The sequence below is a fragment of the Amphibalanus amphitrite genome, unplaced genomic scaffold (genome assembly GCF_019059575.1).
Source record: "Amphibalanus amphitrite isolate SeventyFive unplaced genomic scaffold, NRLGWU_Aamphi_draft 000073F_arrow, whole genome shotgun sequence".
Taxonomy (NCBI): Eukaryota; Metazoa; Arthropoda; class Thecostraca; order Balanomorpha; family Balanidae; genus Amphibalanus; species Amphibalanus amphitrite.
In genome coordinates, this window is record NW_024881569.1 from 458,827 (window position 1) to 480,566 (window position 21,740).

Genomic DNA, 21,740 nt, shown 5'->3' on the forward strand with positions numbered 1-21,740 from the left:
TTTCACTTCCACATTGACATCAAGATATTAATCCCTATGATTTCAGAGAAAAATAGCGTCAACTACTGCGGGGCACGTAACAAGCAAACAAAAAACTTCGGGAGACAGCTTCATGTTCGATTCCAATGTGCAGTGAAGACAATTTCATGACTGATAAAACACGCACTACGCAGCATTGCTTACTCTGTATACCTACATCGCTTACTGTCCTTTTGAATGCAAGATTTTTTTCAGGGATATAAGTCTCCAATGCATTCCTCAGAGACTTAAAGATGTGACAGGATTTGAACCAATTAGACAAATTTTGATTTCTGGCATTGAATAGTAATAAGACTTCCTTAGATTTTGAATTCCTCAAGAGCCTGTGACAGCTATAATCAGAGGTGGAGATCTCGGGAGGGGGGGGGGTGGGGGGGTCAGGACCCCCCTGAAAACGAATTACTGCTATGTAAGTCAATGGTACTGCATCCAGCCAGCCTCCATCTGCCCGGCCTGGACCCCCCCCCCCGAAATTTTGACAGATCTCCACCCCCGGCTATAATATCCATCAGCGCTTAGAAGAGGTTTCGCCGATGTTTTCTGACCGAATCAAAACCCTTCAGTCTCCAAGCTTCAAAGAGAGCTACTACGACTTTCAGAATTCACATGCACCCGCGCAGCGGATTTGTAGCGGCTGGTTGTTAGACTGCGCCGCACAGCACGCATGTAATGCGGTACAGTCTACCAGCACAGGGCACTGCAGGCTGGCGGCGAATCGCGCACGCCTTTCCTGATTTCCACTTCCAGGGAAAACTTTTAGGCTATTGGAAGCATTTCACATTCTAATCAGACTCTCAAATGTGAGCATAAAATGCAGTTAATTTAATGTTTATTATCAGTTCACAATAGCAAATATAGCACACAGCGAATCATATTTAGGAATTTTAATTGAGTAGACTGCACTGACGTTTGCAGTGGTGCAGCCGGCGAGCGCAGCCGGCGCAGGGGCGGCGATCGACTCAGATACACATACGCTGCGATACTCATGGTCCATCAAATTCATTTATGGTCGGCGTGCGGCAATCGGCGGAGGTTACGAGTTCATTACGGCGGCCGGCGTGCACCTGGCCCGAGGCCACAGACACCGGGCACGGCTGTGTGCCAGACAGGAGCGGCCTTACGGACAGCTGATCCAGACAGCGTCTGCTTCAATTAATCAGATCCATACAGTTCTGAAGCATGACGCATAAACACCTAAGCAGTCAATGTCCTTTTTTGTAGTGTGAATAATAAGAACGCAATGCCTATTACTCAACGAGCAACTTCCGAGAAGGCCCGATTCTACGGTGATGGCCCAAAATGTCGACTATGTAGGTATCAATTTAATAATTTTTTTTTTCGGGTAGGCTTTTATAAATGCACAGACACACACGCAATAAATTATTGCATAGGTACTGTTCATTATGACATAGTAACGATGAGTCTGAAATTTCTATTCTCTTCATCATATCAAAAGCCCGTGTCGGTTGCGTCCCGGCCAATTTCTACCGTCTTCGGTCACGCGCTCGTCAAAGTTATGGAATTTATTCATCATATTCTTCCGAAGCCGCGTCGGGCCCGCCCGGATTATTCCGATGGGGATAATTTCGCCATTAGTGTCTAAGGATGTTGAGAGCAGGGATCGGCAGTGACTGGTGGGGGAGGGGGTGGAGTGGGGGGGGGAGGGGGTGGAGTGGGGGGGGGGAGAGGGGAGGGAGCTGGCAGCCGCGGCTGGGCAGGCGGCCAATCCGTTGTCCACAGATGAGGGGTCAGGAGTGAGTGTTGTAGCATGCTTATCTTACTTGTGAAAGCATGTGTCCACAAATCAGACGTGCGAGAGTTCACGCCTTGGTTGCTTTATATTGTGGAAACGTGTCGGTATGATTGAAGATCTATGAGAGCACACCTGCTCCGTGTATCATCTCAAAGTAGCTGAAATTATACTTTTACACCTAACATCCGGTCATTTATACCAAGCACTTGGTAGCAGCAACTCTGTCGAACCCCATCAATGATGACAAGCTCGTATGTATGCATTTTTAACCCGCACCCTGATGGGGTCTGCCGAGCAACGCGGTCTGATGGGGGGGGCATTTTGCCCCCCTCCCTAAGATCTCGAGAACCACGCAGCATAGCGACAAGCGGTAAACGGCGTTGGATAGCCCCAACGGGGAACTACGTTGTGACCCAATTTCATTGACCTCGGTCAAACCGATGACGTCACAGGTCAGGTCAAAGGTCGAATTTTCACCGTTTACAGGCATTTCAAGAAATGCGTTGTACAATCGAGTAAAATGCATGTCATTGAAAATCATCGATGGGGAAATGTTCTTCAAACACATATTTTGCTATTTGAGGTCACTCATACCAGGTCAGGTCACAGAGGTCAGGTCACTGGGGGGGTCACAATATGAAAGTGTCGTGTGATACATGTTTTATGGTACATTTTACATGACAAATGCGATAATGTGGGTCAAGAAGACTTGTGGGCCAGCTTAGGTGACGTTTTGGTCAAGGTCAGGTCAAGGTCAGGTCAAGATCAGGTCAAATTAGGTAAAATTTTTAAGTTGATATTTTTGCATAAAATGGGTATCGATTCGATGCAGCTCGTCACGGGGAGTTCAATGGTGGTCTCCGTTTTGCGCTACGAGGTCTAGAATTGCCAAAAATTGAGTTCAAAAATTTGACGTCATTAATTTTTAACAGTTTTTTCGCTATAACTTGGCCAAAAAAAGAGGTATCGATCTAAAATTTGGTATGCATATCGAAGAGCGCAGGGACTTTCACATATATTCCGTTTTTTTCGAAATTCGAAAATTTTTTGGAAATTTTTTGAGTTTTTCTTAAAAAATCAATTTTTTTATTTTTGGGGGTAAAAGTCCCAAAATTTTGAAAATCCGAGATAGCAGTTTTGTAGCGCCGTCTTTTCTCTACACAACCACATAAAGAACTTTAAAATTGCTTGTGTTAACTGTAGAATTGGTGAGCGTTTCAAGATGTCATGTTTTTGCTCATTTTTACTCGAACATGACCTCAGTTTGACCTCAATAACTCCTGACCTGAGGTGACCTGTGACTTGAAATTTTGTGTGAAGGTGTCAAATTGATGCCCGGTAAGGTACTTAAAACTTGGCGGCGCGCAGCGCCGCCGTTTTCTCGCTATTCAAGAAAAACCACAGGGGGGACAAAATGCCCCCCCCCCCCATCAGGGCGCGGGTTAAGAGTTGTCGGGTTAGTTTGGCAGCTGGTGAAGATGACAGACGGCTCGGCTGCCACCCTCTCCGCTCAGACCGCGCACAGGTCGTGTCATCTTACAATCGCCAGAGCCGTGACCTAGCATATGAATCAGTGTCGACCAACCACTTGAAAGGACCACAGTGCGTTCAGATGGGTCTCAGAATAGAGCACGTGCATAATGGAGAGTATCGAATATAGGGTCAGAGGAATTTAGACGGAAGACAAAACTAAGCGCTGGAAATATTACAGGGAAAACTATTTTATAATTGCCACAGTTTCGAGCCATTCGATTGGCTGGGGGTGTCATGCTAGGTGAATGAAAATTGGTTGACTCCTTACTTTAGGAGGGTCGTTTGCTTGAACTTCTCAAACGATATTTTTGTTGAAACTTTCCCTCCTGTTTCAACCAGAAAGCACACTGTTTCGTAAAACAATGCCTCATTTACAGCGCAGCACAAAAATGTTCTTGCCGTCTCAGCTCTGAAGCGTTTCTGAGCTCTCAATTATCTGATCCACGCTCTAATTAAGACGGCGTTTGGCGACTTAAACAAATCGCCTGGGCTGACAGATAGGCGGACAAATAACGGCCGCCGGCGCGCGCCTCTCGGCTGGCCGGCCCGGGCAGACGGACACGGACCAGGCCGGGTCGGGGCTCACAGACCAGACCGAGTCGGGACTGTTGGGAGGCGAAATACCGACACAGCGGCAAATGTGCAGCTGAGCGCACACTGGAGAGATAAGCGGATATTCATTACAGTTTATCGATCGCTAGCAATACGAAATATGGCGATAGTTTCATCCTATCATTTAGCGGGTGTGGTTTTTAAATCACAACGTTGGTTCAGATCGCCGATTCATCGAATGTTACTGAACAGCCCTCTATCCAGTTTCGGACTTCGCAAACTACACATGGGCTATAAGATTTTATCACGCCAAACTGAAGTCGGCACCAGGGCTCTGAACCAAGAGGAATACATTGAACAGATTAGGGAGTCAACACAAAGGAACAGAGAGGTACGACGAGAGCAAACAGTTCCATTCTGCAAGAATTCGTTCCGAAAGGGAAACCTACTTGAATTTCAGTGACAAATTCTGGTCGGACTAATGAATATCGTGCTTTTGATCAACGGTTGACAAAATGTCACAACCACCACCACAACTTAAATCCATCTGGGTTTTTTACTTGATAGTTGGTTACCAAAACTTGTTAACTTTACGCCACTATTTGTTATGACTGATAAGCACTACAGTGTTAAATAAACATTAACATGTCCAATAACTACACGAATGCATTAAACACATACCTAGTTATTTCAAAGATTTGGTTAATTTCGAAACATTGGTAAAAAGCTTGTAGTACCGCCAGCAACGCATCATGGGCGACAATTTTAGAGGTAGATACTCCGTTTAGCGTGAATTTGACGGCATAGAGATGTGTAGAAAAATGACCGGCAAAGGCCTCGTAAGGATCCATCGATATATCTGGCCGGGATCGTTTCAGGAGCCGAAGCGGTGGACAAAGTCGGCAGGTCCGGGCGATATCGGCGGCGCCCCTGTCTTGATTGCATTTCCTTGTACCATTTCACTGTCGTGTTTTCGTCGTGGTGAGCGCGCCGGGCCGCACCATCTCCCCTCCTCTGGGCTCCACGCCAAATCAATGTCTATCTCCTTTATTTACGGTCCTCTATAAGTTGGCCAATATTTGATGTAGGGCCGGATTGGTTTGATAATAAATAACACCATTTATGGTGCAGTGTGCCTTTCAGCCCGGTAACTTGTCTCGTTTAGGCACAATCTCCTAGCCACTTGTTTATAAATTATGGTGCGAATTAACTAAAGCGAGTTGTGCTCGACACGGGAACTTCTAGCCGGATCGGTCGTTCGGCCACTTGTTGCGACTTGGGAGGTCCGTTTGAGATGACGGACTGGTTAGAATGGATTACTAACGGACCGATATTACACCAACTGACAGCTTGGTGAATGTAGTCATAAGGCTGATTTACGAGTGAATGCCCGCACCCATCGTTGTCACCTGGTAACTTGACAATGCTTCAGAACAACCGGTAGCATCAAACTGCATGCAAGCGGACGCTATTTGACGGCAAAAGAAGAAGACAAAATCGACAGTGTTATTAGCCCAATTCAAATTTAGTTACCTTGCGAATAGAATTTACATAGAATCTTACGCTACACATGAGCGGTAGAAGTTCGCACATCAAACTATCCACTGAAAGGATAGCGCGCCGTAATAACATGATGCGCAATGCATAACATGTTGAGAAGAATGAGATAAGCTTAGCCTTTGGTATGACCTTTTACATGACTTACGATATTTCTGCGTCGAGCGCCTACTAGAAGCCATAACGATTTAGATTCGCCCCCTGGTAACAACGTGTCAAGAGTCCCGCAAGCCGCATAGTGGCTAGCCTTTGAACCATGGTCACCAGCGCCCCCGAGCCTGTACCGGTGACACCGCGCTTCATAGTCGCGCGAATTAAAGTCTCCCCTCGTGACAGATGGGAGGTTTGCGGCGGTTAGGCTGCCAGAGATCCAATAATCGTGTCTGGTGAGCGCTCCGCCGGCTGATGACGCCACCGCCCCTCCCTCCACACCGGGGCGCTGTCACCGGCCGGCGCCGCGACAGGGGGATGGGATAGGGGGGGGGACCACAAAGGGCACTGCGCGGGGGGAAACATATGTAAGTAAAAATTTGCATGGGTGGATCAGCGGCAATGGACTTCACTTAATCGTTAATTTCTTTCCATTTTCCACCAATTTCAATCAGGGAAAGGAAAACTTCTATAAGGAAATCAAGGTGTTTGAGCCCTTCCTGACCTTATTGCCATTATATGAGCTGACCCTGAACGTGCTGCGAGAGAGAGAGAAAGAGAAAGAGAAAGAGATAGAGAGAGAGAGAGAGAGAGAGAGAGAGAGAGAGAGAGAGAGAGAGAGAGAGAGAGAGAGAGAGAGAGAGAGAGAGAGGCGTCCCTGTTTCAGCAATCTCTTATTAGCAACTCGGTGGTCGACCTTCAATGGTCCAGCCACCCGGCACCTACGCCTCCTCCTCACAGAGGGACCAACCCCAATATCGGGCTGTTGGTCCGCCGAGGCGTGGTCCAGGGTCAACGGTCCATCGAGCCGCTACTCGAGTCACTACTGAGTCAACACTCGAGTAGTCAATAGTCAACACTTGACTCGTCACCCGCCCGTCGGTCATATCGAAACCCTTCGCACCCGCCCGACCTCTTTCGGCCGTTTACTCTCTATTAGAACGACGTCGTAAAATTATAATGGCGCCGCCCCCTTCGTGGACTGTCCACCCTCCGCCCTCGACGCGAAGGGAGGGGAGGGTTTCAGCTGCTCCGCTGGACACCGGCTAGGGACAGACACACACGGACGAGGATTCAACCACGCTGAGCCCGGATCTGGACTGTGATGTGTTTGTTGTGTGCTGGCCGACGCCGGATTAGCTGGCGGATGGTGCCGCGCGCTGGACTTCATCCTGTCTCGGACATACCCGTGAAATAGAGCGGACGTGTAATGAGGTCAATACGGCCGCGACGGCCACGACGCCTGCCTAAGCAGTAAGCACAGCTGCAGCCATTGTTATTTTATACATATGACGTTATCACGATGGTAGGCTACTCAATAAAGCCGAAATATTTTGTTTTTAACAATTTTTTACCTCAGTGTAGCCCGAAACGAATACGAATTACTATCATTTACCTGAGGAAGATTAGAAATGACACTTCGTCAATACCTGAAGAAATATCAATGACAAATAACTGTTATTGGGCTGGAGCTGATGTAGACGGCCGTGAATATCCAAATGCAACAAGTCATTATCGCTATTGAAGAGCATCACTGCCAACTCAGTCTTTGCGTTTCACCGCTCGCAGTGCCCGTCCACCCCTACCCATCCCCTTCCCCGCCGTTCGTGCCTCTGGGCGTCTCAGTACAGGTGGGCCCCAGGGGGAGCGGCACGGAATAGAGACCGACAGAGCCTCGAGCCTACGACATGCGGCGACACCAACCGGATGAAGTCTCACGCTACACCGCCGGCACCATCAGACGAAATGGCAACGGCAGACGGAAACGAAACCGAGAGAGTGAGAGCGTTCAGAGAATAGATTGAGATGGGTTTGGAGAAGTGATGTGCATGTTATGCGCAGTATACTGGCATATGGCATGTGAAGTCAACAAGTAGTACGTTTGGACGGGCGGTGCCAAATATAGCAGATATGTCCCGGAGCTTGATGCATAGAACAAGACTTGGTTACGTCTTTGATCATGGCTTTGATCCGTAAACGACATCGCATCTCCGATTCAGTCCGTACGCATCTACAAAATATAGACCACACAAAATACCAGCGTCGTGGAGAACCTGCAGGAGTGACTGAATTTTGAAACTGTATATAATTTAAAACATTGAAGAACTGCTTTTGACAATATGAATTTAGGGGGTTCTCATGCATCCTTATAGAGCTATCCTTAAAAAAATGATGTACTCTTGCAAAAATGAGAAGAAAAAACATCGGCGTTCATGACAACCCAAATGTTACCGCGCACGGACAAACACTGGTCAGTATAGAACTGCAGCCTCTGTCCTGTGACTGTGAATAAGTTTGCCCCGCGGCTCTCTCGGCTCAAAGGACGCTACCTGTTGCCGACCAACCAGGCCGGCTCACTGATTCCACTCGCGGCACCGGTCGCGGGCGCGCTCATGGGAGGCATTTCAGTGGCGGCACGCCACAAGTCCATTACTGCGCGTCTCGCCTGGCGCGCCGCGACCGAGCCGCAATAGCGACGGCGGCTATTTGTCAGGAACGGTGCCCTCCCGGCGGGCTGAGGGAGAGAGGGGGAGAGGGGGAGAGAGGAGGGGTGTGGGAGGAAGCTGCCTCAGCAGGGCTGCGCCGGCGGATCAGCCACCCTGAATGTCGCCGACACAAAGGCGCCGTGAGAGGCGGTACGTCGGCACGGCGCACCGGTCAGCGGCGGAGAGGAGCGGCCGTGGAAAGGGTGGCGGGATGGTGAATAGAACTGGCTGGAGGTAAGAGCAGCGGAGTCGTGGACGTAAGAGCATTGGTTAATGAAGGTGAGTGTAATGTAGCAATAGTAAAAAGTAGGTAGTCTTTTAGTTTGTCCATGAGTGGTGAGCGGCTAGAAAAAAGGAATAATTATTCACGGTCTGGAAGTTAACATGTAAACCATGTCTGCCCATACAGCTTAGTTTCCATCACCTCCAGTGGCTTCTGGTGTCCCCGGGCGCCGGGAGAGGAACGCCGGTGGCCCAGCGGCCCTCCCGGCGGCACACGATCGACCCAAGATGCGCCGTCGGGGAGCGCGTCGCCGGCCATCCTTAAGGAGACAGTGATTACCGCAGATTACACCATTAGCCGGTCATATATCGGCACTTCTGGGCGGCGGCGGCAGCGCGCGGCGGGGGCGGGGGCGGCGGCCGCTGCTCCGTCGCAGTCTCCCCGCGGTGGCCGTGGCCCGACGGATCACGTCACCGGATTAATGGGCGTCGGTCGACGGCCCGTCGGCACCGCTCGACGCGCCCGTCCGCTGACGAATTCATGCTGCCCGGCGGCCGACAGCGGACGCAATGGATGTTCAGCTGCCCGGCGGTCGGGAATCAAACTGAACTGATGAGGCATCGCTGTCAGGGTCTGACGCCTCGGAGTTTACCGAGGGTGGGTTCAATGAAATCGGGAGCCATTGGAGTGGAGTCAATGATCGGAGGAGACTCATCGCCCTCTTATTTCTCCAGAACGCGTTCACAATACAATATCGTTGTTAGAATTGTGGAGTGTCGATGGCGAACTTTTAGCAGTTCTACAAGACCGGAGTCGCTCAGTTGGATAGGCATGTCTTGCGGCACAGTCTACCGCATCAGGCGCTTACAGCTGCTGCCATCTAGCGGCGATGAGGTGACATACTTTCTTCATTGGTGAAACCCCTTACGGTGAAACTCGGCAGGTTGATAAGGCGCTGACTGCTGAGCGCTCATCGTCAAGCCTAGTCAAAGAATTGAAAGAACGCTGCTCATCATGACTGAATGCAAAACGGATTTCTTCTAACATTTACGAGACGGTTTGGATAAGTTCCCTACCAAGTAATGATCAGATAATACCACCAGTCTTCGTTACCCCCGGAAACAATCCATCCAAGCTCTTGATCACACTTGTCCGGGCTGACGGTCACCCTCAAGACTATATCGTTGGAGGGCAGACCCGAAAAGGCTTCCCTCGGAGATGATCATTTGATTATCCGAGCTACCCGTCTAACCGGGAAGTGGCATCGAAACCCTGAAATGGTCCCGATAAATGAAAAGGGCCTAAGCCGGCAAAAAGGCAGAGACCTTATTGACTGAGCTGACTTTCTCATTATCACTTACAAGGCCCACCAAAGCCCCATACGTCTCCACTATGTGATGAAGAGTCGTCTGGACAAGAGGACGTGCCGTCATTAATATTTCTTTCGGAGTCAACGGGCACAGCTTAGCCATCGCGCTATGAAACCTGTGACGCTGAGTCACTGGACTGACCCGAAGTCACCGTCCGCCGGGCTTGACGTCCAGCCAGTCGTGACGCTGCATCAGTCGCCAACGGAGCAGGTATGTCATCTCGTCACCGCTAGATGGCAGGAGTTGTAAGCGCTTGACACGGTATACTGTGCCGCAATGCTGAAAACCAGAAAGGAAGAAACTCCGGCTAAGTAGCTATCAGCCGCTTTTTTGCCTTTTCACAGCAACTGCACGTGCACCTGACCGAACAAGCCTGACATTGCTTCCGGGCCTGACCAATCTTACCCACAGGAACTGACGTCGCAGACCAGACCTGATGTCACCGAATAGGGCCTCATACTACTACTCTGACCTGACGACGCCAAATGAACCGACATCACTGACCTGATCACCGTCACTCGTCAGACCTGACATCATGCAACCAAACCCGACCACGGTCATCGAATATTCGAGTGGACCTGACCGTCATTTCCTGGTAGACCTGACGTCATCGCCCGCCTGGCACCGTGGCCGCTCGGCCAGCCGGCCGCGGGGAGCCAGGCAGCTGGCACTCTGCCCCGGGGTTCATCTCCATGTGTTATTGGAGCCGGCGGATGGCACCCTTCCGCCGCGCGAGCGGCTATGACACTAATTGAGCGTCGGAGCGCCACGCGGGCACATATTAGCTGCCCCAGCGGCTGGAGAGGGCAGAGGGGGTGGCACTCTGACCTGACCGAACGGCTGACCGAAGCTCAATGTCGGCTTGTTCCTCCCTCAGGGTCACACCACGATGGCCGGAAAGGACACTCGATCGGTGACCGCTTATGTGGACACTAAAACCAACCATTCATAGGTGCTTCAGGGCACATTGAAAATGCATCTTTAACCAATTCAAGCCAATTCAAATCAATAAATACGAAAATATCTTATCATAACCCTTCCACTCATGCCAGATCCCTAGATCTATACGACTCGCAGTCTTTCCCATCCACGTTTATCATCTCCGACAGAAGACCTTCACCTTTCACCACTCGATCAGTCCCTCACTCCTTCCAGGGCGTGGAGCGCCTCATCCGACCCCGTCCAGACGGCCGGACCGGGGCCCAGGGCACGGGACGTCCGCTTTAGTGCCAGTCGCCTGTCGCGGAATGGACGCCATCTCGTTTGATACGCCTCCGCGATTATTTCAGCCCAGGGAGTCTTCAGCTCCAGAGCGTACCGACATTGAAATCAATACCACTCGAGAGGGGGACTGGTGTGCGAGGACATTTCGATTTGGGGAGGGACTCGCCTTTTCCTTGAGAAAGCCGTGCTATTACCGGCTCAACACACTCGACTCTTCAGCCCAGAATAGTGATCTAACGACAGGCACGGAGATAACAAGTACGTACACCAAATCATTTTCAACAACACTGTATGCCGAGTTCATATTCACGGAGTCAAAAGAGGCGTGAGCAGTCGTTGAGCTTTGGGTGCCACTATAAACTTACGGAGATAGGGAAATCTCTCACAAGATACTGTGTCGTTTTTTAGAACGCCATTTAAAAACTTCTGCTATCGTATAACAAGTTCTCGTCTATTTTTCTCGGGTCAGCGGGGCGCTGAGGGGGGGGGGAGAGTGCGGGGCGGGGAGGGACTACGAATAGGCCTGCTTGCCGCCGCCCTGCAGCCTACGTCGCACACATTGCTCTGCAGGCAGACCCATCCGCGCATCGGATTTCCATTTGCATTCCTATCTGGCATTCTTTCTCACTCTTGATAAGAAATTCCCCAATTCGGCCGGCTGATGAGGGCGGCTTTACATAGCGCGCCTTGGAAAGCCCGTCCAGACAGCAGACCAGACAGCACGGCGTCAGACAGCGTGCCCGGACAGCCGGCACAGACCGGGCCGCAGGGGGGCGAAAACAGAGACCAGAGGAGCGGACGGTCGTGACTCGTGAGTGGGTTTAGCGGAGAGGCGAAGTGACACGTGGACATATGATATGCAAATCAACCCACATCTGTAGTAGCAAATCAAGGCCGCGCGGTCAGTAGACAGTGGAAACTACGCACACAAACGTAGCGCCACCAATCCCAGTGTCCAGTGTCCGTCCACACGACAAACCCAATCACCAAACAACTCTAAAAACGTTCACAAAACCTCCGCCGCCACCCGCTCTGTCGGAGTTCGCTGGACGCCGGGGCGGTCGGAGAGCTGCCTCTGCCGTCTCAGCGGCCGACCGAGAGGGCTCGGGACGGGATCCGAGCGGCCTGTCCCTCAGATAACGACACAGGGGAGAGGCGGATCACGGGCAGCCAGGGCCGCGGCGTCAGAGACGAGCCGACTGCACGGCCGCCCGAGATAAGACGCCGGGGTGACGGGAGGGGAGACCGGCAATTAAACCGGACGGGAATAGCGCACGGGGGGGGGGGGGGGGATGAGAGGATTTGACCACCCGGTGCCGGATTCATTATACTGCACTCTTTGTACGAAAATCGTGATAATTGCTTATGTGGAATGTGTTTAGAAGCGTAACAATTACGTACCGTAAAGTGGGGCTATTTGAAACGGATTTTACTGTTTTTGGCCTCTCCCTTCAAAACGGTTGATATTTCCTATAGCATGTAAATTGGAAAAACGTAGTCCTCTGTAACCGCTTTCAGATAGGTTAATTTTGGTTCACCTAGTAACCATACATAAATTTATTTTTTTAATTGAAGCCTGTTTCAAATAGCCCCATAGTGTGGGGCTATTTGAGACAGTTTTAGTTGCAAGGAAATCGAAGAAAATTGGTCAAGCTAGGGATAATTCTTTTAAAGCCATGCGATTGGAAATTAAATTTTGATACTTCTGGCAAAAAGTATTTCTTTCAACTTATAACCCTTATAATCAAATTTTTCGTTTTTCGTTGGACGTAGCATTTCGGTCTGCTAAAAATTGCATTACTTTATGCTAGGGCTGTCATAATATGATGTGATCCTAAGCTCTAAAAATCACAGGATGATTATCTAGGACTATTTCTAGGTAAACGATAGTGAAATTTTCAAATAAAGTTGTTGTGTTTATATCTGGCGGCGTAAAACATATAGGCCGAAAGTTGGTGGGGCTATTGGAGACAGGCTCGCTACTGCATTACACGCACCGTAATGCATTAAAAAAAGGGAAAGCAGTTTCCAAAATGGTTGAATGAATGATATGCATGATCGATTGCTCCATTGCACATCTACCTGTGAAGAAATAACAGAAAAAGGTCCAATGGTTTTGATTTTATACCGATTTTGCTAGATCACTGCATGTTGTATCGAATGGCCGGTTACCGCACTGCATCAAGTACGTGTACTGAAGGCTCACCTAACAGTAAGTGTGTATGTTAAATAACCTTCAATGGTGCTTATGGTCAACCAGAGTAGACATGGGTCGATTACCGACCACGTCAGTGACTGATGATACACATTTTATGCACATTGCACATATTCATGATAAAGGTGACTAATATCGTCACATGGTCGTATTAACCCGCGCCGGGCCGGTGCTCTGAGATTCCGCGCCGGGCCGGGGGGGTGTCTGAACACCCCCCCGTCTAACTCGGCTCCTGGGCCACGTAGCGACACGCGGTAAGCGGCAATCGAAAGAACGTCTAAAATAAGGACGAAAACACTTCGGTCATTTTTTGGGTCAGGTCAAAGGTCAGGTCACCAGAGGTCACCAAAGGTAAAATGTTGACTATTTCAACATTTTGGAAACTGCCAACGGCTATCTCGGGAACCGATAGAGCTACAGCGCCGCGGAAAAGCGCATTCGATAGCCCTTTTACAGACCTTTCTGAGTAATGTTCTCAGATTTGACCTCAGGTCAACGGTTTAGCCTCCAGAGGGCAAAAACTTCAAAAATAGCCGTTTTTACGAAAAGTGTTTTTTTGGCAATAACTTTTGACTCAAAAGAGCCATGACATTACTTTTGCCAGCATCGTGTTCCTCTCGTCGAGACGCGTCGAATGAATTATAATTTGACCTTGAAAGGTCAGCTTGAAAATTTGACCTCAGGTCAAGGTCATGACCTGACCGGAAAAGGTCATGTTGCATATCAGTCGATCCGTATCGTCGAGCTGAACACATCTAAGGCGTTTTCATCGCTCTAGCATGCCTCTATCAAAAGTTATTAGCGAAAAACTGATAGATTCTGTTCGTGACCTGAGATGACCTCGGGGACATAACGAGGGGTCACAGTTGCCATTTTCCGGTTCAGTGTGTCAATTGTACCTATATCTCGATGTTTGAGAGTGTCTAGAATAGCGTTCGTGCAAAACAGACGCTTTTCAATTTTCTCCCATTGACTTATAATGGAGAGGCCGCAAAATTGACCTGACCTTAGGTCACCGATATCAAAATTCCGAGATATACATTTTGTAGATGTAGTTGCTCTTATCAATCGCTGAAAGTTTCAAGGCAATCGATCAATCAGTGTAGCTATGACGAGCATTCCTATTTTTTCTGAGGTGAGGTCACTTGGCGTGACCTAGTGACCTGACCTAAGGCGACCTGGGTCTGAAATTTTCACAACATGTGCGGAAAAGATGCACAAACAGGTGTGCCAAAAACGGCGGCGCGGAGCGCCGCCGTTTTTGAGATATCTGCGAAAAACCGCAGGGGGGGGGGTGTTCAAACACCCCCCCCCCCCGGCCCGGCGCGGGTTAAGTTACAATGTGTAAATATTGCTTGCTGCTAAAAGTACCATGAACCCATGGCCGATTCATCGGTGTTCCTTAGGTCGAACGTTTGATACACCTAAGGCAGATGGCGGTAAGTCTTTAGGATGCATCACATCACCTGTTTTAGGGCCTTGGGATCACAATCATCAGCTGTATTTGGTATACGTTGAGGTTTGACGAGGTGGGTATCATCGGGATTCTGAGACATCGGGTTACACAACTGTCACTACCGCTAACAATATATAATGTATTCATGTAAAATGTGCTTAGCCCATAAGTAAAACGATAGTAACGATAGATTCGGTAGCAAAGTTTTTAAAACTTAAACCATGTTAAGCTGCAGGTAGGGGTGCTTTTCGTATAACTTAAATTGTGGTTTTTCTGTATTTCTCATTTAATGCCAAATTTCTTTCAAAAATTTTCAAAATTTTCAAAAAAACCTATCCATGGAAATCATTGTTAAATTCCACATCAGCTTGGGCAAAAATTGATCAAAAATATCAAACGGTTTTAATTTTACAGCAATTTTACAAAGCCACTGCAGTACTGTCTCAAATAGCCCCACTGTCTCAAATAGCCCCACTTTACGGTATAAGGAAGTTAAGTAGATGTTTTTAAGACGAGAAATATGAATTTGCACATTCACTGCTTTCATTGTTTTATTTTAACCAACTTATTTATTTCACATATTCCAGATAAGAGCAGTACATAATTCTAACCCCAAGTTTAAGCCCGCCAGACTGAATTCCTAAATTTGAACCCAGTCTAGCCGTCTCAGAGGATCTTCACTCAGTAATAAAGTAGCCTTGCTTCCACTATTGTCAACGGTCACCGCCTATTCCGATTCACCACGTGTTCTCGATGACGAAACGGTCACTAAATTCTCCGTGAGGCGTGCATGTAGCTGCCAGTGCTCGGCACTAAACACAGATCTGCGCGGTTGTGCACTAGCGGATCATCCAGCAGGGAAGATCACGGACACGATCACGGTAAAAGTCGGGCAACGACCCGCCATAGGAGCGACCGCAACCACCATTCCTGGATGACGAAACAAAGACGGGCGCTTACCCTGCTCCCAATCCATACTAGCCAGCTGTTGATTAACTGGTTTTTTTTAACATAGTTGTGACATTTCGTTATTAATAAATAGCTTTCAGCACTCAGCACACTTTTTCGTACCTTTAAATACGGCGTGCTTAGAAGTGTTAACTTTGAAGCAAACCAGTTTGTACTTTTCATACATATAGTGCTTGATGAGGTTTGCCACCTAATCAATGACAGTAGTTCAAACATTTCTAAATGCCATCACGGTCCACTCCAGAGGCTCTTGTCACATTTGCTCGACAGCAGGACATAACCTCCATGGACTAGCTCAGCTAGGACCCTCCCTAATCCATACCGTCCCGCCCGGGCCCGAAAATCTCCCGCAGTCAGATTTCCGACTATCCGTCACCAGTCGAATAAAACAGCACCTGCAGCCGCAAATATCACATATATTCGCACCAGGAAACACTGGCACGTTGTACGTCATGTAAAACCCCATTGAGCGGCTATGAAAATAAATAACCCAGCCACGTAACCAACAACATGCATTCTGCATGACCGTAATACCACCACGAGGCACCTAAGGGCAATGACCCTACCCAGAGAGCATTCAAACCGACGAGAACAACGAAGCTGAAATGTTCTAGACACGTAAGGGTTCATCATGAGCCAGATTGTGTTTTGAACGTCGAACTTGATAATCAAGTGTGCCGAGATAGCAGCATGACACATTTCATGACAACATTTCATTGAAAGAACTAATAAGGACAGAGAAAAGGTAGTACCGAAATACAAAGTGAAGGAGTTCTAAGACAGTAACAATTAGTGCGCCAGGCAAGAAAGCAAGCGTAAAATGAACGACAAAATAACGCAACATCGACATCGATTGCGGTCGGAATGTTTGCGAAACAACCAGAAAATAAACACAATAACCACGCCGACCAGGATTTAGGTAGAGATTGTAGCTGAGTTGGGTGTATTGTAGGTTAACTATAGGTTAACTATATAACTGTAGGTTATATGCATTATCCAGGCAAGATCGAATGGCACTGCTGCAAAGTATTAGTTCGTAAAAATATACGGTCCTGCCGTTAGGTGCTCTTCCTAACAGCATGTTTTCTAACAAGACACTTTGGTTGACTCGACCTCCCCTTTCGTGAAACGTCCACTCCACAGCCACTCGAGTCATTCAGCGAGAGATTCACGGCCTATGGTCCGTCACCGCCGACTGTAACGCCATCCTGCGGCCGCAAATACAACTATTCATTCACCGACCGGCCGCGGACGGCGCCACTGCGGCGGCGCGTCACTACAGGCTGCGTTCCCCGGCGTCTCGCTCTGCAGACTGTTTGTGCGCCAAGTAGATGAACATGATGCTGGTCAGCGCGCTCACCAGGAAGATGACGTCGCACCAGCGGTGGTAGAAGCTGAACTGCAGGTCGCCCAGCACGTCAGTGATGATGCGCCGGTAGTCGAGCGGCATGTTCATGCGCATCAGCACCACCGACGACATGAAGTACATGCCCTGGAGACGAGCGGAACAGTCGTGAGAAAAAAGAGAAATAACAATAACAAATTTAGTATGAGACTGAAATATTCATCTCATGAAATATGCACATTTCTAGCTCCCAGAAACTGACTCCATTCATTTCAACACATTCAATAATCGCTGCCCTTTATCAAGAACTAAAGAATACACCCAACTCACCATTATTTGAGAGAAGACGAGCACGATCACATTCGAAGACTTGCTGCTGGACACAGCGTAGAAGAACTGCGAACAAACACCATGACGATCCAGTAAGCAAACTACACCACGAATCGTAAAGCCCAATTGACCATACAGGCTATGATGACGCAGCGTTGTGTCTCCGTTTGACTTGGTACAAAAATCAGCACATTACCAGCAAAAACCAGACGTCATTCGGATCTAGAAATTTTGTTCTACCCATCTTGATTCGGACCAACCTTTGCAAATATAAGCAAGACTCATTACTCGATAATCATCCTTTAGTTTGATCATTACCTAGTCCCCTTGGCGGCCGAACCTACCTTTGTCAGCGTGAGCAGCAGACCGCGGATGGACGTGACCACGATGCAGCCGACCACGTAGAACGATATCTGCTGCGACCAGAAGGTGACGTCGATGTTGAACCCCAGCCAGTTGACCACGATGTGCATCGTCTTGGTCACCGGGTCAATCTTACCCACGCGGTCGAAAACAATGTTCACCGTACACTGCCGGAAAAGGAAAAACGGCATGATGTCATCATGTTTCTAAGATAATTGTTCCTACCACATTCCCACTTATCATGCATGCTTAGAGGCGGCAAACTAAATCCCAGTGATGTACAAACAATTCCTTCGATTGACAGTCACAGAATCTAGCACATAGTGCAAATAGAGAAGTCTGAATGAACACGCTAGCCGATGGCTGGATACCACTTAAATCCATTAATTCGGAAACATGAGCAATTGAGTAGCAATATCCGCCCCAGAGAGTACTCACGATGAATATTTTCCAGGAGCAGTACATTGAGAAGAAGTAGCCGAGCAGGTTGAAGTAGCGTCCTTTCCACGTTTTGGACCATTCAATCCTCTCCAGCATGTATTGCTGGTCCACGTCCTCCAGAAATAGCTGGCGAACCACCTCCTATGGGAGGACAGACGGTGATTAGCCACGATAGCTTGTAGGTGACGAACAATTCATCGGTGAGCCCTACTTATTACTTAATGAAAAATCTAACTCCTGAACAGGGCATTATTTTCTAACCGCTCCCCATTTATTTACTTCTAGCACCTACTGTCATGTCAAATACAAATACCATACACAATCTGTGAATGTACCAGATTCAGCACCGACTGTACCGAACTTTCCCTGCAGGACCCCTATTTCTCTCTCTCTGTACCGATACCGTTTTCTACAACTGTCTTATGGTGAAAAGCCCTCGAGTCTCCCTCGCCACCCTTCCTCCTTGATCCCGAGCCGGTGATCGTACCTCCATGGCGGCGATCTCCTGTTTGAGCTGACTCTGACTCTGTCCGCCGCTCCACACGGACGAGGCGGCTCCGGTCAGCACGCCCCACAGTCGGCCCGTCCCGGCAGACGACTGCTGCGCGCCACCCCGCCGCAGCAGCGCCAGCTTCCGCTTCTTAGCCACGATTATGTCCATGCGTTTGAGGAGCTCACGCTCGAGTGATTGGACATCGGCGGGTGTCACCTGTCTGAAGAGGTGGCTCGGTCAGCTACAGCTGGAGGTAGGAAAGTGGCATACGACGTCACAGCTATGGTAGAACGCTCAGTGGCGAACAACACCGCCGCATACACTGCATACGCTAAATGATCGTTACTACATACGATCATTTATAACAGTGGCGTGTTGTTTGTATTGACATCGACTATAACCGGTAGCAATATTTTATAGTGAAATGGTAAATTAATGTCATACAACGGATCAGACGACCACAGAGCGTTGCGGTTGCTGTTAACTGACGAAGTCTTTATCGCCGTTTCACCGCTTACCTCATGAACATGGCCATTGACTGGTAGGGGTAGTTGACGGCACCGAACCCTGACAGCATGGACATGACGGTGACGCCGATCACGCCGACCCTGCTGATGAGGTGCTCAATGCTGAAGAGTCCGTGCTGCGGGCTGAGTAGCGGGAACGGGTCTCCGACCTTCCAGAAGGCGTACAGGAAGAGCAGCCAGGTGAGCACTGTCAGCGGCCGCTGCAGGTGGTGCGGAACTGATGGCGAGATGGGGGGAGCAGAGTGAGCTATTGGGGTGGGACACACAGTGGGGAAGATAGGGCAACTAGGTTCTGTAAGACACTCATCACATTTTAGATAATTTGAGTAGTGCCTCTGACAAAACAAAACTGATTAAATTTATGAGCCAAATTTACTATTTAGCAGTGAATGAAGACTGCTTGATACTTAAAAGTCAAAGTGTTTCATTCTTGCTCCATCAAACATCTCCTTTGATGCTGTCTGATATCCTGTCCAAATAATATTGATCCTGTCCACAGACAATCTCACTGTCATTATTCTAGCCATTCATACTCACCTCTGCCAATGTTGCAGATGACAAAGTAGGCAATGTAGAAAGGGATGACTCCAACTACCATAAACAGCATCAAGTACAAATCCAGATGCCAATGAAAGTAGCGAGACCTGTAAAAAAGGAATCATGCAGCTGTGTTACAGAGTGTCAGAGAGCCAGCAAAACAGAATAACTACCACTGTAGAATGATATACCTGGTAGTTTTGCTGATGGGCAATGAGCCAGCTGTCAATTCAATGGCTATAAACTGCAACATCACAGAACTAAACAATCATAACAAACTTACACTACCAGTCTCAGATTCCAATACAAATTACAATACTTGCCTTGAGTCTAGAAATCCTAGAATTTCAAAGATGATGAGCTCAAACATGGTACATGAGAGAGCGAACGTGATGGCAAATATGAGCTGCACTAGAACATGGTGAATCTCATAATCCTTAAACAGCATCTTGATGAAGAACACCCAGCCACCAGAGAAGAAAATGGCCTGGAAAGAACATTTGTCAAAAACAGTTTCACCACACAACTAGAAGTTTATTCATACTTATCACATCAATAGGCATATTTCTTATAATCAGCATGAACCCATTGATAGTCACTATATAACAACTAACAAGTGAGACATCTTAAAATATTGATGTTGAAGCTAAAATGTGTGCAGATTCAGCCATGCCTATTCAGTGGTTTAGAGTAGGCACCACCAGTAAAATTATTGAGTACCTACCTCCAATCTAATTTGTCAATAATACATTTACCACCTAATTGTTGAAGTTTGTACCTGTGAGAAGAACATGATGAATGAATCTTCCAAAAACGACATTCTTGCAAACTAGGGCACAAAGCCCAAAAGCTATCAATCTTGAACTTGTTGATCTTCACCTGCAACAGCAGTATAAACATGAGTTTAGAGATTCAAAGTTACAACAGACAAGATGGAGCAGGATTCAAAAGGTGCTTTCCTGTAATGGCATAAATACATTTGCTTGACATCACAGCTGTAAGTCTGGGAGAGAACAGCACAGCCGCTGGGCCAACCAGTCTTAGGTTGAGGTGCTGATTTGCATGTTATATGAATGACCTTATGTTCTGTTCCAATTGCATCACCATATCCAGCATATGCGGCGGAATGTGGGGGGCACCGTTCCCCCTTTTGATTTTGCCATTTTAACATAGGCCTATGGGCGTTGCATGGAAAGAATGGGACCAAAAGTCGGCAGTGCCCCCCTTATTTGAAGGTGTTCCGCTGCTACAGATATCCAGCAGCCTCAACTAATACCTACCTAATTGTTACTCCTCTTAACAATGCTAGCCCAGTCCAAGGCGCCCAGTCAGGTTAGGTCAAGGTTAGGTTTATTTTGATTTGGTTAGAAAGAAGCATCTCCTGCAGGTATAGCGCCTCTCCTTGGATGGAAGGTCTTTGTGTGATGTCTACTCGCCTACTCCTCTACTAATGCTGTTATTTCTGCTTGTAATGTACCTGGTTTTATAGCATTAAATGTATGGTTTTGGTTTGGTTTGTGACAATGTTGATCTTGATGAAGTGTGGCGCTTATTTAATTTTGAGACTTGGATGCAAAAGGAGGATTTCACCCATATCTCATCGTGAATCATTATGGTTCAGTTCGATCCGTATTTTTCGAAGATTATTATATCAATTACCCACAAGAAGAAACCGGAAAAACCGGCAAAAAATAAACAAATACCTAAGGCAGCCCAAGCCCAGGGATGGGCCAGGTTATTATCAAGGTTTAGGCGTTCAGCTTCATCCTTAACAATGGCAATTAAGTAAATACTGCAGTAATGCAAAAAATGTAAACAAAATAATAGCTTAAAAATTACCTAATACAACAACAAATATCAAAATCCACGGGAAGAGTTTTTGTGTGGGCTGTTGTGTTGGAAATAAAATGAACCTCTTGCGCCGCGTATGAATAATTTTGTAGTATTTGCTGCCAAATTTACGGAAATGAATTCCTTTATTAAATCAATGATGCGTAGTCAAATGCACGTCAATTTTGTTATAAAAAACTTGTGAACGGCATTTCCTAAAAATCCTCATTACTGATGCAGATAATCTTGATGCAGGTACGCAGCGTAATATTGATGGCCTTGAGTGGTCAAGTCAGCATTTCGGCAATTGTAGCCATCACATTGGCACTAGGCAGTAGGTACTCAAT

The 21,740-nt window shown here is 47.9% G+C and overlaps 1 protein-coding gene across 3 annotated transcripts; it reads right to left on the bottom strand.

The window, feature by feature from the left end:
- Nucleotides 1-15,923: 15,923 nt before the first annotated feature.
- LOC122379173 (Golgi pH regulator-like) lies at nucleotides 15,924-21,477 on the bottom strand. 3 transcript variants are annotated; one of them, XM_043361143.1, is made up of 11 exons: nucleotides 21,403-21,457; nucleotides 20,342-20,442; nucleotides 19,887-20,050; nucleotides 19,564-19,670; nucleotides 19,018-19,243; nucleotides 18,494-18,719; nucleotides 18,004-18,147; nucleotides 17,547-17,732; nucleotides 17,203-17,268; nucleotides 16,805-17,019; nucleotides 15,924-16,716 (listed from the first exon to the last, which is right to left on the bottom strand). In XM_043361143.1, coding segments are annotated over exons 2-11 (1,377 nt in total). In that variant the 5' UTR covers nucleotides 20,384-20,442; nucleotides 21,403-21,457; the 3' UTR covers nucleotides 15,924-16,715. The 3 variants fall into 3 exon arrangements, with proteins under 3 accessions (XP_043217078.1, XP_043217076.1, XP_043217077.1); XM_043361141.1 differs by having other exon boundaries at nucleotides 15,924-17,019; nucleotides 21,403-21,477; XM_043361142.1 differs by having other exon boundaries at nucleotides 15,924-17,019; nucleotides 21,432-21,472.
- Nucleotides 21,478-21,740: the final 263 nt, after the last annotated feature.

What these genes read in the sequence shown, in the direction of transcription:
- LOC122379173 (XM_043361141.1), bottom strand. Translation starts at nt 20,383, where the DNA reads ATGTCGTTTTTGGAAGATTCATTCATCATGTTCTTCTCACAG. An exon ending in CATCTGCAACATTGGCAGAG is followed by an intron (nt 19,244 to 19,563) that starts GTGAGTATGAAT and finishes TCTCGCCATCAG; the next exon opens with TTCCGCACCACCTGCAGCGG. An exon ending in TGCTGCTCACGCTGACAAAG is followed by an intron (nt 17,269 to 17,546) that starts GTAGGTTCGGCC and finishes GTTTGTTCGCAG; the next exon opens with TTCTTCTACGCTGTGTCCAG.